The following is a 17,129-nucleotide window of genomic DNA, read 5'->3' on the forward strand; positions in this document are numbered from 1 at the left end:
TAGGCAACTCTGGCTGCCAACCAGAGAGCTCCTATTCTGCTCTATGGGAGCAGAAGGCTATATAACCCCCAGCTCCCAGGCGAGTGGTTTCATTTTCCACCAGGCACTTAGAGAGGGAAAACTGCTGTTAGATTTTCAGTCACAGAGAAAGGTATTTGAAGCTTGTGCTTGAGATTCTGGTGCTTCAGGGTGTAGAAGCACCTGCTTCTTCTGTTCCACAGCCAGACTCAGGGGCTGAGCCTAGTGGGTTACTCATCTATTATTATTTTGAGCATCTCTCCCGGTGCCAGCCTCAGGGGTCAAGCCTAGTGGGTTCCTGTGAAGACTCCCAACCAACCTCCCAGGTTATGACCGAGGACCAGTAGGCGTCCTGCAAGGGTCGGCTCTTGGGAGCTCTTATTGTAACCTAGTTTTTGTGATACAGTAACAGAACCCATTTTGTTAGATGTATAAAATTTATCCTTAGTTGGCAAATATATATATCATAAAATCAGTTTAAGAATTGCTGCTTATAAATTCACTTATAGTCCAAAGGACATAAAAATTGTATGGTGCCATTCCCCATCCCCTCCCTCCTCTTCCCCCCGGTCCACTATGCCCACTGTCATCCTAGTCCCAACACACTTCTGCTACTCCTAGGGTCTGCCATTCTACTCTGTAACCTGTCATTCCAGTACCAGAGCACAGATTCTGGTTCTGAGGGGCTGTCATTGCACTCGGAGGGCTTTCAATCCAGACCCAGACGCCTCCTCCTACTCCCAGGGTCTATCATTCCATTCTGGGGCTTGTCATTCCAGTCCCAGAACACTTCTGCTATGGCCAACGGTTCTCATTCCACTCTGGCAGCTGTTATTCCAATCCTAGAATGCTCCTGCTATAGGCAAGGGCAGTCATTCCACTCTGGGGGCTGTCATTCTAGTTCCTCAACACTTCTATTCCCAGGGGCTGCTGTTGCACTTGGGGGACGGTCATGCCAGTCCAAGAACACATCTGCTACTTCAAGCGGCTTGTCGTTTCATTCTGGGGGCTGTCATTTCATTTCTCGAATACTTCTGCTACTCCGAGGGGCTCTCATTCTATTCTGCAACCTGTCATTCCAGTACCAAAGCAGAGATTGTTCCGAGGGGCTGTTATTGCACTCAGGGAGCTGTCATTCCAGTCACAGAACAGTTTTGCTTGTCCCGGGGATTGTCATTCCACTCTAGGAGCCATCATTCCAGGCTCAGAGCGGTTTATCTGTTCCTAGAGACTGTCATTCCAGGCCCAGAACAGTTTAGCTGGTCCCAGGGATCATCATTCCACTCTGGGGGCCTTCATTCCAGCCCCAGAGCAGTTTAGCTGGTCCCAGGGATCATCATTCCACTCTGGGGGCCTTCATTCCAGCCCCAGAGCAGTTTAGCTGATCCCAGGGACCGTCATAGCTGATTCCCGGGACCGTCATTCCACTCTGGAGGCCACTGTTCCGTTCTCAGAGGAAGATTCTCTAACTCCATGCCACGTTTTCATTGCAACTTTTTGGTGCTGCAATGTATTTCAATGGAGCCAGTATAAGTTAACTGGCATTTGTGGTTCCCGTTATATCTAATGAAACTTTCCTGGGGGTACCCGCTTTGAGGGTCTATAACTCGGGTCATCCAAAATTGAATCTTCTCCAAACTTGGAGGACGGCTGGAGGAAAGCCTGCTGAAGACTCCCTGTGAATTTGGCATCTCTGACTGTCAAGCGGCCGTTCTACGGCCTCCGACTCTCAAGGAGGCCGTACTACAAACCAACAAACCGGTTCACAAACCGGGTAAGTTCATGAACGTTTGTGGTTCATAATGAACCACAAACCACTATTTTCCGAGTTCATACCCATCTCTATTCATGAAATTTCACTTCCTGATATATCAACTTGCTCTATACTCTACAGCTATCAACAAAAATAAGCATTCAGAATTAAACTTCTTTGGAGTCAATGAGACTTTCAGTAAGTATACTTGTCTATGGAAAAAATCTTTGACAGTGTTGCAAATGAGTAAAAGAAGATTTCATGGCCAAGTGGTATATAGAAATGAAATGCTTCCATTTTAAAATGCGTTCCCTTCACTATTAGTTTAGCTGTGATCTATTATCTTTTTTTCTTTTATTTTTGCTGCTCAGCATTAAACACAAACTTTTTCCTGGCCTTTTAATGTTCTTTTTAGTAATATGATACTTAGCTGTATAGTTGTTTATCATAATCAACATTATGTTCTCTGCAGATAACTTTCAAATAATAAAATGTGCTTCCCTTCACCATACAGAGCAATTCTGTGATGAGACTCTGAAACTCCCCATTACGGGATGACTGATTAGAAAGCCATACTCATTCATCAAGCACGATGAACAGTAATTTGTACTCCTAAATATGCTCCCAGGTATTTCACCAACATATATTAGGATTAATAATTAAAAATCATGCAGGGTACCTTTCTGTGATACCCACTGTAAAAAATCAATTATCCCTTTAGAGTATGACATATTTAGGGAGAATCACATCTGTTTCAATATGGACATATCAACATATTGGTACACAGCCTGGGATCAATTACTGGCATAGTGATCTGAGGAAATGATTAATGGAGAACTGTATGATGGAAGATAGCTCTGTACTAGAGATGGGCACAAACCGAAATACAAACCAAAGTTCAGCATGAACAAGGACGGTTTGGCGTTCACTAACAGGTGGTTCGAGGGACCTCATTTTTCATGAACCGCAATGACTTTTAGGCTGGTTTGTTTTCGGTTCGGGATTCCAGACAGCCTCACACCAATCACTCAAATCTCTAGGCAACTGAGGGGATAGTTATCTGCAGGCCTTCTGCAGTCCTGGGAACACCAATTTTAGCCCGCCAAACCTTGATAAGGCAGATCTGGCTGCCAACCAGAGAGCTCCTATTCTGCTCTACGAGAGCAAGGAGTATACAACTCCTAGCTCTCAGCCTCATCGTTTAACTTTCCAGCAGGTGAGAGACAGGGAGGGAGACTGCTGCTGGAATTTGGAGTGAGAGAGGGAGCAATGTGGAGCTTGTGATTGAGTTTCTGTTTAAAAATAGACTGAATAACAACAGTCTCTTATTTAGAGCACGTCCCAGCTAGGAAGGTCCTTGCGTGGTGGGTTAGGGTGCTTCCCCCCCCCCCACACACACACACCAGTCTCAGGGCCAGTGCCAAGCTCTGGGGACTAGCCTATTGGGTTTCTCTGCTGAGAGCTTACAGTAATTCTTTTTTATTTTTATTATTTTGAGCACCTCTCCTATCTGGGAATGTGACTAGGTTGTGGGTTAGCGGCTCCCTCACTCATGGTCCAACACCTTCCCCATCTCGCTGCCGCTGCCACTCAGTCAACTACACCCTCAGGCTCTGGGCCAGTCCCACCTCCTTGTGGAGGAAGGCTATGTTAGTCTTTCTGCAGCAGCAGAAAAGAGCAAGAGCCCAGTAACAGAGCAGGGGGCATTTCAACCTCCTTCCCTACGAGTCCGCTGGTGGAAGGCTCTGATGGCCACCCCACTGGTGAGATGGGTTTAGAATTGCCTCTGTTGTGGCAATTCTAGCCCTGGGTCCAATTCCATATTATGGTGAGTGGGATTTAAGTCTCCTTCTCCAGGGATGGGGAAGGCCTACCCGGCAGCCACCCCATCGGTGAAGTGGGTTTTGGCTGATGGGAGGCGGGGAACTACCTGCAAGGCCAATTTAAGTCTCCTTCCCCCTAGTTCCAAGTGTCTCGGAGGGTCTGGGTTGTGTCCCACCTCCTGTTTACTTAGGTGTGAAACACGCCCCCAAGGGGAATTTTAACTGCCTTGGGGAAAGCTTCCCTCGAGGACACCCCATAGGGGAGATGGGTTCCAGGATGCTGTGGCAACTCCCACCCAAGTTCTGTTTCAACATCCCTCGTGGCCATCCCGTTGGGGCAATGCATTCAAGCTATACAAAATCACTGCCAGTTGCAAATGTGCCTCCCGCCCCCGCAAGGGGAATTTCAACCACGTTCCCTATGATTCAGCTGGGGGAAGGCATCCCTTGCATCTACCCCTCTGGTGAGATGGTTTCTTCTGGGTGTTGTAGGAGCTTCTACCCAGGGTCTGTTTCAACATCAGCTGGGTTCTCCTTTCAGGCTTCCATGCAACCCATCCCTCTCCCGCCCCATTTGGAAGATGCTTCTGGGTATAGCTAGCTGCTCCCACATTCCAAGGCATTCCGTGCACCCAGCCTTCCCTGGCCCCCAGTTGGGGAGATGGAGTTCAATGGGGGACAGTCTCCCTGGCGGCCACCCTGTCGGTGAGGTGGATTCTGGCTGCTGGCGGTCGACACTCTTACCTAGAGGTGATATGCTTTCCCATTTGTGCCTTTCTGCCTCCTCTTCCAGCAGAGAAAGTTGGTCCTCCAGAGCTGGCTGCCGTCCCCTCCCCCCAGTCTCTGTGCCAGTGCCTTAGTGTCTTCATGGGTCTGTGCTGTGGCCACGCTTGTTTACTTAGGAGCGAAGCCCGTCCCACCACAAGGGGAATTTAAGTCTACTACCTCTTCTGCACCACGGGGTGGGGAAGGCTCCCCCAGCGGCCAACCCATCCATGATATGGGTTTTGGTTGATGGGTGGCAGGGAGTTCCCTGCAAGGGGAATTTAAGTCTCCTTCCTCCTAGACCACCGATGCCAACCGTCACCGGCTGCATTCCAACATCTGGAGTCAGTTGTTCAGAGCCGGACTCCAACCCCGTCCCGGTCTCTGTGCCACTTCCAGACTCGGGAGAAGAGGACTGGTGGGTCAGAACATTGCTGAGTCTCGTCCGAGAGAATGAAGCATAAATGGAATGCAAATGCCTAGGACTGGGCATGATTAGTTCCTACCCACCCCCCAAGCTGTGGATGTGCAGTGGTTGACAACAAAGGTTCTTGCTGAGTCACCCCCCCCCCAATGCATTCCAATCATGCCTCGTTTCCATGACTTACATCCCATCCTCTGATTGATGGGCTATTAATCAGCATTGATATTTGTAATTTCTTCCTGGGGATATGTAAATTCATTTAGCCCAGCTCCGGGGACATTAATGAGCAATTGTTTCTTTATCAAACAACAGGAAAACCCAAATCTTACTCTTTTGTCACACCCTGGTAGCAACAATCAAAGGTAATCAAAACCTTATGTCATTCCCAGGAACTAATCTTTACGGTCTTTTTTCCAACGGCTGAGGGGGCTCCCCAGCCTCAGGGCACGTTTTGCCCTATAAAAACCAGGGCTCTTGCCCCATTCAAATTGTACACGCTTTCCTGGATCCAAGTGCCGTACCCTTGGGGTCACTTTTCCTACGACTCTCCCAGTTGAGAACGCGGGTCATTTGAAACTTTTTTCCTCCATGGACTGCTCTACTCCTCTTCGTAGATAGGCAAATATATCCCAAATCCCTCACTCCATTCCAACTTCTGGCTAATTTCCTAGGACTCTGAGTCCTTGTGTACTCTATTTGCTACTTTCCCCTTTAAATAAAAGTTACTCCTTTACTTTGAAGAACATCAGTCTCGTCAGTTTCCGTGGGGAGGAGACCCCATAAAAATTGGCGGAGGTCCCTCTTGTTATCCCTCCTACGTAGCCTACTCCTTGCCACAAATTCCCCTCTCTTACTTGCAAGGAGTTCCATTCAGATAACAACAGGGAATTTTACCTTCCTTGGGGAAAGCTTCCATTGCAGCCACCCCCTCAGTGAGGTGGCTTTTGGCGTTCACGCTTTCACCTTGACGCGGTGGGCTTCTCATTTTGTCCCATCCTTGCCAAAACGCAGCCCCTAATTATTTGATCTTCTACACAACATCATCTCTTGAGCTTCTGCCATTTTGTAACATCAGCAGAACTACCGGCTGTTACAATGACACCATCAGTGTGGGAAAGGCTTCCACTGTGGCCACCTCGTCGATGAGGCTGGTCATGTAGGTGTCCACCACTCCTCTGTACAGGGGAATGGTCTTCCATCGCCACCATGATTCCGGGGGGAGGGCCCCCCCATGAGGGAACTTTTAACCACCTTCCCCAACGGGGGGGGGGGGAGGCTTCGTCCCGTTCTGTCATCAGTGAGGTGGGTTTTACCATTGGATGTCTTTTTGTCTCGTTCATGTTCCCAGGGGGAGATGCCCCCCTGCAAGAGGACTTCAAGTCCCCGAAGATGGGGAAGGTATCCGTTCCATCTGTTCCACGTACTCCTTGAATTCCAGTTGCTGTGGGGGGCAAGAGAAGTTCGTAGTCAGACTCGTAGGTTAGATTTTCGTAGTGCCAACTTCAATAAACTCAGAGGCTTTAATGAGTGTCATTCCATGGGAGAGTGTGCTGGAAGGGGAAGGAGCGAGTGAAGGGCAGGCTCTTCTCAAACAGAAGCTTTCGCAAGCTCAAGCCCTCACAATTCCAGCAAGATGGAAACATGCTAAGGGCACCAAGAAATCGATGTGAATGAACAAAGAGCTCCAAAATAAGCTAAGGGAGAAAAAGGAAATGTTCAGGAAATGTAGAAAAGGACAGACCTTTAAAGAAGAATATATGAGGGTTACTAGGTACTGCAGATCTGCCATCGGAGAAGCCAAAGCTCAGTACGAGCTGGGTCTGGCCAGGGGGGCTCGCTACAATAAGAAAGGACACCTGGGTGGCTAGTTGACATTGACAGAGAGATTGTGGAGAGGCACCTGGCTGCACTGGACGAATACAAATCCTCTGGGCCGGATGGTGTGCACCCAAGAGTGCTGAAAGAACTTTCTAGAGAACTTGCAGAGCCTCTGTCCATCATCTTCAAGGCCTCCTGGAGGACTGGGGATATGCCACAAGATTGGAGAAGAGCTAATGTAATCCCAATCTTTAAGAAAGGGAAGAAGGAAGACCCAGGAAACTGCAGGCTGGTCAGTCTGACTTCTGTTGCTGGGGGGGATATTAGAGCAGATTTTAAAGAGATTGATCTGTAAGCATCTGAAGGATCGCTTAGTGATCCAGGGAAGTCAACATGGTTTTATCCCCCACAGATCTTGTCAGACCAACCTGGTTTCCTTCTTTGACTGAGTGACAAGCTTACTGGATCATGGGAACTCTGTCGACGTGATTTACCTGGATTTCAGTAAAGCTTTTGATAAGGTCCCCCATGACATTCTAATGGGTAAACTGGAAGACTGCGGACTGAACTATAGGATAGTTCGGTGGATAGGGAACTGGTTAGAGGACTGCACCCAAAGAGTGGTGGTCAATGGCGTTTTGTCAGATTGGAGGGAGATGTCCAGTGGAGTGCCACAGGCTCGGTTTTGGGCCTGGTACTTTTCAATATTTTTATCGATGATCTGGATGAAGGGGTAAACGGGCTACTCATTAAATTTGCTGATGATATCAAATTGGGAGGAGTGGCAAACACCCAAGAAGATAGAGTTAAAATTCAACAAGACCTGAATACTATGGGGAAGTGGGTGGTTGTGAACAGGATGCAATTCAATATAGATAAGCGCACAGTATTACATCTGGGCCACAAAAATGTGAAGCACAAATAGAGGATGGGGGAATACACTTCTGCGTAGTGGTGTATGCGAAAGAGATCTAAACTAAATATGAGCAGTCAATGTGATGCGCTGGCAAAAAAGGCAAACTCAGTCTTGGGCTGTATCAAAAGGGCCATTGCATCGAAATCGCAGGAGGTCATAGTCCCTCTCTATACTGCCTTTGTCAGGCCGCACCTGGAGTACTGTGTGCAGTTCTGGAAGCCTCACTTCAAAAAGGATGTGGACAAAATTGAGATGGTGCATAAGAGAGCGACAAGAATGATCAGGGGTCTGGCGACTGAGCCCTGAGAGGAAAGGCTGAGGGCCTTGGGAATGTTTAGTTTGGAGGAGATTGAGGGGGGACATAATTGCTCTCTTTAAATATTTGAAAGGCTGTCATTTGTAGGAGGGCAAGGAGTTGTTCCAGTTGGCAGCTGAGGATAGGACTCAAAGCAGTGGGGTTAAATTACATGCAGAAAGGTATCGGCGGGATATTAGGAAAAACTTTTTAGAGGTCATAGTTCAAAGGTGGAATCAGCTGCCTAGGGAGGTGGTGAGCTCCCTTCACTGGCAGTTTTCAAGAAAAGGCTGGATGAATATTTGTCAGGGATGCTTTAAGCTCATCCTGCATTGGGCAGGGGGTTGGACTAGAAGGTCTGTATGGCCCCTTCCAACTCTGTGATTCTATGATTCCATTCTATTGAGGGAACCCCATTGGTGAGGTGGGTTTTGCTGGCAGCAACCCTCCTCAATATGGGGGACGGCCATTCGTTGATGCTGCATTCCCTGGGGGGGGGGGAAGCACTCCCCCACAAGGGGACTTTGAATAACCTTCCCCATAGGTGAGGAAGGCATCTGTTCCGTGCTGTCGAGGGCACCCCGTCGGTGAGTTTCGCTGGTGGCACCGCTCTTCAGTAGGGGGGATGGCCTTTCATTAATGTCGTGTTCTCTACAGGTGGAGACTTCCCCCCAAGGGGACTTCGAATAGCCTTCCCTGTAGGTGGGGAAATCATCCGTTCCAGGGTGACTGGCCCCCCTGCAGGGGGATTTGGAATAGCTTTCCCCAAAAGAGGGAAAGGCATCTGTTCCATCATTGGTGAGATGGGTTTTACCAGTGGATGTCTTTTCATCTCCATCATGTTCGGGGGGGAGGGGAGGATATGCCCCCCCCCCCCCGCAAGAGGATTTCAAATACCTTCCCTGAAGGAGGGGAAGAAATCCGTTCTGTTCCTGGGGGGGGGGGGGGCGGTGGCCCCCTTCCCACAAGCGGACTTAGAATAGCCTTCCCTGAAGGAGGGGAAGGCATCCATTATGTCCGGTCATCGGTGAGGTGGGTTTTGCCGGCGGACATCTTTTCGTCTCCTTCACGTTACTGGGGACTTTGAATAGCCTTCCCCGAAGAAGGGGAAAGCATCCATTCCTTCGCAGGCACTGCATCAGTGAGGTGGGTTTTGGCGGTTGCCAACTTCCTTCCTGTTGGAAGGCTCCTGTCAGAGACATGGGCAGATCCATAAGTATTGTCCCACTGGGCGCGTACTGCCTCAGAGGGGACTTGGAACTGCATTGGCAGCTTCCTTGCACGGTATGAATGCACACCCCTGCAAGGGGAAGTGGACTCTCCTTCCTCGGTGGTGGGGGAGGCCTCCCTGGTGGCCAACCCATCAGTGAGGTGGGTTCCAGGGGGAGGAAGGGAGGCGGGCGCTTGATTACCTCCTGGGCCCTTGACGAGGGGGTGGCCACCGACAAAACCCGCATCGCCCATGTGACCACCGCCATCCCCAGGAACCTGTTGCCCCCGGGGGGAGGGAGTTGGTCCGTTGAGCGCCTCCCAAGCCCATGTGGAGGGGTGGCCACCATTATAACCCACATCTGAGGCTGTCATTCCATTCTCAGAGGAAGATTCTCTAACTCCATCCTGCAACTTTTTGGTGCTGCCTGCAATGTACTCCAATGGAGCCAATGCAAGTCAATTGGCATTTGTGGCTCCCATTATATGTAATGGAACTTTCCTGGAGTCCCACTTTGGTGGATCTATAACTCAGACATCAAAAATGTAATCTTTGCCAAACTTGGAAGGGGGCTGGAGGAGAGCATTCTAAAGACTCTCTGCGAGTTTGGCATCTCTGAGTGTGAAAATGTCTGATCTAGGGCCTCTGGAAGTTACAAACCACAAACCAAACCAACAGGTTCACAAACAAGGGCAAGTTCGTGAAAGTTAGCATTTCAAAGTTCATAAACCACAACAAACCATGAAATAGCATGAACCACCATTTTCCCGGTTCGTGCCCTTCTCTACTCTGTACATGCAACAGTACATTTTGTTACTTTTCCCCAGCATTGAGAAAAGGAGGACGTAGTACCCAAGGCTGCTCTTAATCTCAATCTGACTAGCACCTCAAGGTCCAAGAAACAACTGAGCAGGCTTTGATGTCTTAGCTAACACTGTATAATCAAACCACTTTGCTTGATGCGACATTGGATTGACTCAGAGACTCTCATCCCCCAGCCCTGATGGCTTTCCTGGCCACTCAGGTCCCCTAGGAGCCTCTAAGAGCTCTGGTCATTTGTTTGAAGCACTCCAGCTTCCTGGGTTGAGTGTGTGTACCTTCTTAGACTAGACACAGGCTGGTAAAATATAAATTTGGAGTTTATTATAGAAAGAACACAGGAGTGTGTGCAAGGCAGAAACTGCTCTTAGAAAGCATTTAGACAAGGCAAAAAAAAAACCAGCTTGATGGTCTAAATATGTTCTAACTATCTAAAATACTACTTGCTGACTGACTAGGCATTCTCTGAGTTGGTTCCAAAGTTGGTTGATCTTACCAAAGTCCATATGCCAGCTCACTCTAGACATCCTGGAGGCTTACAGCTTAGGAGCTCTCTTCTCAGATTGTAGGTAGTTAGCAATGTCTACAATGTAGTAAGGCTATTCAAGAGTGGTATAGTACTGGTAAACTGCCTAGAAAAAGAGAGGCTTCTTGAAATCTGCTGGGACGTCAGCCCACTTAAGGAACCAATCAGAGCTCATTTCATAATTGGATTATCACAGTCCTGTGAAAATTTGGGGAATATAGCTAGAGCTGGTATCAGCACCAAGCACTGGTCTTCCCAAGGCCACTCTCTCAGGAGAAGAAAGCAGCCCAGGAGCAGCTAATTAACAGAGCCTGTACTTTCCCAGCAAACAAGCCTTGTGAACGATACACAGGATATGAGGCCTGAATCAAAGTTTTACTCAGTATTAGGTGGAACAAGACCTGCTCCTTCAGGTATGTCTTCCATTAGACATTATCAAGAAAGTGCTACAAACCTGAATGATTATGTTTACAGTAGCTCCACTTAAGTAATGGGCAAGAGTATCACATGCAGTTGCTGTCCACTGGTCAGTCCCACCAGCTGGTCTGAAAATGAGAAGTTGTAAGAATTCTTGTAAGAATTCAGACTTTTAAAAGACTTTAATTCAATTTAAGAATTCAGACTTTAAAAGAAGACTTGTAAGAATTCAGACTTTTTTTTAAAAAAAAAAGCTCTACAGGCAGCTCACCTGTAACAAAATCACTTTGTAGTATAGCCATACTTCAGTTGTGCAGACAGGTCTTATTTTTATGTATTTATCTAAGTAATTCCAAACCCTCAGTATCTAATGTAGATATAAATGCTTACCTCCTATTTCTCTTTTCTCTCCCTTAAAAGAATCTGTCATGGTACGAAAGGCATAGTCAGGAAGACTCACGTTCACAGCCCTCCTCAGCCGTGTACCCAATGACTGAAAATTAATTGTATTTTAGAATTTTATTACATAGGAACAGGTTACCTTATGTCTGTTAGGGAGCATTCCACTGCTAGAGGCAAAACTGCCGTCAGATGCTCATCAATTTTTCTTAGACAGATGGTATTAACAGTTTTGATTATGCCAAAATCGAAGAAGAAGACCTGAAACGGTATGACCATAAGGGGTTAAAAAAAGATCACGTTCTCAGAAGCGTTTATTGATGCCTTTAAAAAATTCAATTTGAGAGACCACACATTCCTCAATAAGGCTATGCTGAATAAAGGCACAATTCTCAGAGTACCATCTTAAGGCCAGCTTCATATGACAAATGGTAGCAAATCTAGGAACAGAACTGGATATTTTGACACTGCAATTTTTTTCTTTTAAAGTGGAAGGTGTGGTGTACTTTATATAAACCCTATGGAAAAATGCTACTGATTGGCACTAAGTGCAGTGATATGGATCAGAGTAAACAAAAGCATAAATAATCCCAGAGTGTGTTTAAAATTAACAATAATAAAGGATTTAATTCCATTTTCATGTAATACTATACAGGTACCTCTGAGTTGTACTAAGCGAAACAAAGCCTGCTATAAAAAACAGAACAATTTTTGATAAATAGTTACCTCCACAACATTTTCAGAAACAATCTCACAGATCCGGCCTCTTTGCCACTGATTTAGACCATATACATCAGCAGCGCAGTTCATATTTATTTCCCACTGAATAGTTTCTTCCTCAGATATGTTGTAAGCGGCAGACATCTTTTCTTGTAACCTAAGTTTTAAAAGGTCAAACAGGACATCAAATCTGCATCTTCTCACTGCTCTAAAGAGCTGTTTCTTTAGACGTATAAGGTTTGCATGGTAATGTTTGCCCAGCTGATAGCCTAGAGTAACAAAAAGAATGCACTGCTTTCTCTAGGAAAACTGGTAGTCATGAAGTGACTATCTTCATTTGAAATTAAAAACCGACTTTATATGATTATGTAGTTAGTTGTGTAGCCATCCTTCCTGTAAAACTTTCAGAGGGCTAAGCTATGTGACAGATGTAAAGATTTTTTAAAAATCATACTGATGAGCTTTGCCTCTGTACAGAGCTACAAATTAGGAAGGTTTTAGAGCACTTGGGTGCTAAAACCCTTTCCCCTCAGAAATGCCTCCCTACTCAGTACTTTCCAAACATGCAAGAGTATGCTTCAGCAAGTTAAAAAAAGAACCTGTCACAGGGAAAATATGTGGGTGGTGTGACCACAAAAATAAACACCTAAAGCAGCAACCTATTTTTACTTCTTCAGTCTCTGTGCATTACACTGATGGGCAGGGCTTTTTTTCTGGGAAAAGAGGTGGTGGAACTCAGTGGGTTGCCCTCAGAGAAAATGGTCACCTGGCTGGTGGCCCTGTCCCCTGATCTTCAGACAGAGGAGAGTTTAGATTGCCCTCTGTCTGGAGATCAGGGGGCGGGGCCACCAGCCAGGTGACCATTTTCAAGAGGCTTCGGAACTCCGTTCCACCGTGTTCCAGCTGAAAAAAAGCCCTGCTGATGGGTATACTAGCGACCAGGCAGTAGGTGGGTAAAAGTGCTTCAACTGGAAAGAGTATAGAGTACAGCTCTCCAAATGAGGCATCTAGCCTAGTGTGCAAACTGAGGGCACAGTGTTTGATGAATGAAGACAGCTAGGTACAGGTGGTAGCTCTGCACAGTTCTTGAAGTGGGGTATTTCTGGAGAAAGATGAAGATGCAGCCACAGCTCAGGTGGGAACAAGCCTAGGTTTTCTGAGGCAAAGCCTTAGGAAGCAGTTCATAGCAATTTGATATGTGCTGAACCTCTAAAAACAGTTTCTCCTTGTTAAATCTAGATTAACAATAAAACAGGCTAGTCTGAAAACAGCCATCCTGTCTAAGTAGAAAGAGACAGCTTGCCTCAAATCTAAAGAATGCAGGGCTCTCATAGCCTCGAATGAAAAGAAAGTAAGGACAAAGGCTTTGTTTAGGTAGAAGTTCAAAGCCACCTTAAGTAAAAAGGAGTTATCTAGCTAGAAAACCATGATGTCATTGTGAAAACAGTTATAGGGATGATGATGTCTCAGAACACAGCTTTCAGATGGCTTCTTGTTGTGAGGAAAGCAACATTAAAAGCAGCCTTTGACAGCAGGTGCCTCACAATTAGAAGCTAGGTAAGGACCCACTGCAAGTTCCAGGCAAGAAGAAGAGGGTGAAGAACTGTACTGTGGTGTTGGTGTAGAAAGTTGATGTTGCCTTGGTGAACCACAGCTGCCACCTCTTTCTGTAACTTTAGAGACAAGGTCATCATGAGGAAAAGCACAGAACTGGCATTCCAATCATGTCTGCTGGAAGAGATTTTCCAAATGCCTGCCTAGGAGTACTACTGATGGCACTTGGTGTCATGGTGTGTAGCAAAGAGGTCTATATTCAGTTAGCCCCAGTGGAGAAATACGCAGGATTCAGGAAACAGACAGCTCCATCATGCATCATTGTGCCCTTACTGTCAAGCTTTCGCCTGGATGTCATCACTTGCAACATGAATGGTGGTGTAGTGTTGTACTTGATGCACCTCCCCACAGGCAGTAGGGAAGGATGCCAAGGGTATTAGATGCTATGCCACCCTGTTCATTGATGTAACATGTGGAGATCATATTATCTGTGGCCACCTGTGCTACTTCAGCTTGCAGTCTGGGAAGCAAGGCACAAAATGACTTGTACTATGCTAGGAACTACAGGTGGTTGATATGGAGCTTCCTTTCCTGGGATCATAAGGATCCTGCCTAGGTGGAGACAGATGTGTGTGATTGACATTAAAAACAAACCTTGTTGAGGCATCATGGAAGTCAGATCCACCCATGAGGGTTGAAATAGACATTGTGACTCTGGTAAAACTGAATTGGAAACCGACAGTTGTGAGAGTACGGTCTACAGTCCTCTCAGTAATGAGTGGGATATCTGGACAAGATCAGCTGAAAGGAGCAACAACCATTCAGGTAACTACAGTTCCTCTAACTCCTATAAGTAGCAGCAAAGGATTCAAAAGATACACAAGATGTTCCTCAAGACCAAGACCTAAATAGGCCTACAAGAGGATTGATATCAAAATCTCAGTTAGAGAAAGGCTGCAGTTGTTTGAACTTGCAAACATGGAGGAATAGGTGCAGATGATTTTGCATGTGAAAGTAGAGGGTTTTGTTGAGTCTTCCAGCTGTCCCTCAGATAGGGATGTCATTCAATGCAACAGCAAATTCAAGCAAGGTGAGGATGTTTCTCATTATTGTTATAACACTAAATATAGACAACAGAAACACAGGCAACCAGTGCCCACTAAGGATGGAGAAAAACTGGGATACTAACAGTTACCTGCTAATTAACCTTTTATATAAACAGAAAAAAAAATGGTTCTCGAGAGAAACAACTCTCAAAGAAATTCCCAAATGCTGTTGCCTGTGGAGTAAACATAACTCAGCAGGAAGGTGCAGCCCTTCTCATTTGGGCATGCACAGTCCAAGGCTGAGTTTCTGAGGGAAGGAGATTTTCATGCCTAGAAAGTACCTGTTAAGTTTTCAAATCACAGCTCTGCATAGAGATCATGAAGTATATCCCCGTACCGTAATGAAAATAACATCAAAATTTTAACTAAATACACTTACATGTTCAGTAGTTTTTCTGATGATGGTAAATGCACAAAGATTTTGCTTGGAGACACAACATAACAAATCCGTACTTGCAGTTCTTGGTTACAATCTAACACCAAATCTTGTGAAAGGTCTACACTTTCAGGATTTAAAACATCCACCTCATTTGTGAAGGTTGCTTCTGGAGGGGGATCCCACACTTCCTTGTAAGCAACAGTAGTGATCTGAGGATTCCTATAAAAAGTGTAAGGTTCGCTTTCAGCCATTTCTGGTAATAGACAAGTATATGAATAGAAGCTATCTTCCCATGCAAGGGTAAATATTCCACTTTTGAAAAGTTTAATAGCACAAACAAATCCTAAATTGGAATTATTAGACTACTTGCTCTCTGCACACATCTCACCTCCTGTTATGACCAGAGTATCTCTGGCATTACAGTGCTTATGACTGAACCAAAACACAAACCAAAGTTCATCATGAACCGGGCCGGTCATGGTTTGCGAACCAGTGGTTCGTCGGTGTGCATTTCTCACAAACTATGAAGAACGGACCTTTGGACACTTACCGTGAAGGGTCCTTCTCCTCTGAGGAAAGGAGGACATCTTGGGTGATTCCCACCATCCAATCAGGGAGGCAGGAACTAACTTTCTTCCTCTTCCTGTCTAGCCTGTGGGACCACCCTCTCTTCAGTTCAGGTCACTCCACAAAGCAGTAACATTGAATTTATCATTCAGCAACTGTTAATACTGAGAGAAAAAACACTTGCTGCATTAACATGTACTGTAAATAAAGCATAACCCGGAGAAGGTAGAAGAATGAGGCAGCAAGGTAGAGGACGGAGACCCGGGGAGGGCAAGATGTCCTTCTTTCCTCAGAAGAGAAGGTCCCTTCACGGTAAGTGTCCAAAGGTCCGTTCTCCCTCTGAGGCGGAGGACATCTTGGGTGCTCCCAAAGCAGTTTCCAGTTTCTGGGTGGGATGTGGTCTTCGTCCATGATCATGCACTGCAGTACTTTTCTACTACAGTCGGTGTCCCCTGAATCATATAGATTCGATTTGTAGCATCTTAATAAGGTCAAGACTGACAAACTTGCAGCCTTCTTCTACAGCGTTCCTGTGTAACGCTGCACTGGTAGTAGCATTCCTCAAAGAGTGAGCTGGTATTCCACAAGGAACCTCTGCGAAGAGAGTTTTTAGGAGTTTCGATAGTGTATGTTTTGCTATTGGCACCTACTGCTGCTGAAGACATTTTCTTCCCTAAACTGAGATGAGATATATTTAAGAATAGTAAGACTGACTTTCTAATTTGTACTATTCGGAGCAGAGGCCTTAATCCTCCTTCTGACATCTAGGTTGTGTCAGAGCCTCTCCCTCGTCTATTTAGGGTACAGGTATAGATATGGTAGCCTTATCTCTTGCAAACTATGCAGTTTGGAATACGGTTTTGGAAGACAGTACGAGGCATCACCTTACTATTGGGAAAGATACAGAGTTCAGGTCTGACTAAATCTTCTGGCAGACGCAAACATAATAAGGAAGATAGTCTTCATTCTCGGCCTTCTCAGGGGAACATCCTTGACTGGTTCAAATGGATGCTTGGTCAGGGCTGTGTAAAATGTCTACTGAGCGAGGGCTTCCCAATAAAGAGTTGTAAATTCTGAGCATAAACTGTTTTCTGAATGCTAGGAGAGTGTTGGCCACCTCTCAGAAATATCCCCATCTTAGGAAGGTGTTCCTTTCTATTTCCACACGGTTAAGCAGAGTAAGTCTAAATGAGGGAGCCAAATTGGTCCCTGCTGTAACTTGACCGGAGAGGTCAGTAGGATGAAAGGTGGAAATATCACCATCTGTTGGAGGGCGGAAAGGCATGGTAAGGGTAGTAATACATAGAGGAGGCCTAATGGCCACTGCAATGTCAGGGCATCTGCTTGTGAGAAGAACAAATCTTGTCATGTACCCCGGTAGTTGATGGCTGTGTTGGGGCGCACACAGGTTCATGAGGTGTTGTGAAGTGCAATGTTATAAGATGTTTCTTAAGGGACTATTCCCGTTGTCCCCTCAGCCAGTCTGCCTGGGCATTGGATATGCCTTTGATGTGTACAGTTCTGATCGAAGCTAGGTGACCATCCTCCCAGGTAAGTATCCTTGCTGCCACCTGTGTCACTTCAAGGTCTTGAATCCTCCCTGCTTGTTTATATATATTT

The 17,129-nt window shown here is 46.2% G+C and overlaps 1 protein-coding gene across 1 annotated transcript in view; it reads right to left on the bottom strand.

Moving 5' to 3' along the window:
• The window catches only part of RNF17 (ring finger protein 17), an 87,614-nt gene that overhangs the window by 39,090 nt on the left and 31,395 nt on the right, over window positions 1-17,129 (bottom strand). Inside the window, exons 17-21 of the mRNA XM_054974446.1 lie at window positions 14,943-15,161; window positions 11,910-12,060; window positions 11,326-11,444; window positions 10,822-10,912; window positions 2,907-2,916 (exon numbers count right to left, since the gene is read on the bottom strand). Of these exons, the coding sequence (XP_054830421.1) occupies window positions 2,907-2,916; window positions 10,822-10,912; window positions 11,326-11,444; window positions 11,910-12,060; window positions 14,943-15,161 (590 nt within the window). The remainder of the gene's footprint in view (window positions 1-2,906; window positions 2,917-10,821; window positions 10,913-11,325; window positions 11,445-11,909; window positions 12,061-14,942; window positions 15,162-17,129) is intronic.

This window comes from Eublepharis macularius, chromosome 3 (genome assembly GCF_028583425.1).
Source record: "Eublepharis macularius isolate TG4126 chromosome 3, MPM_Emac_v1.0, whole genome shotgun sequence".
Taxonomy (NCBI): domain Eukaryota; kingdom Metazoa; phylum Chordata; class Lepidosauria; order Squamata; family Eublepharidae; genus Eublepharis; species Eublepharis macularius.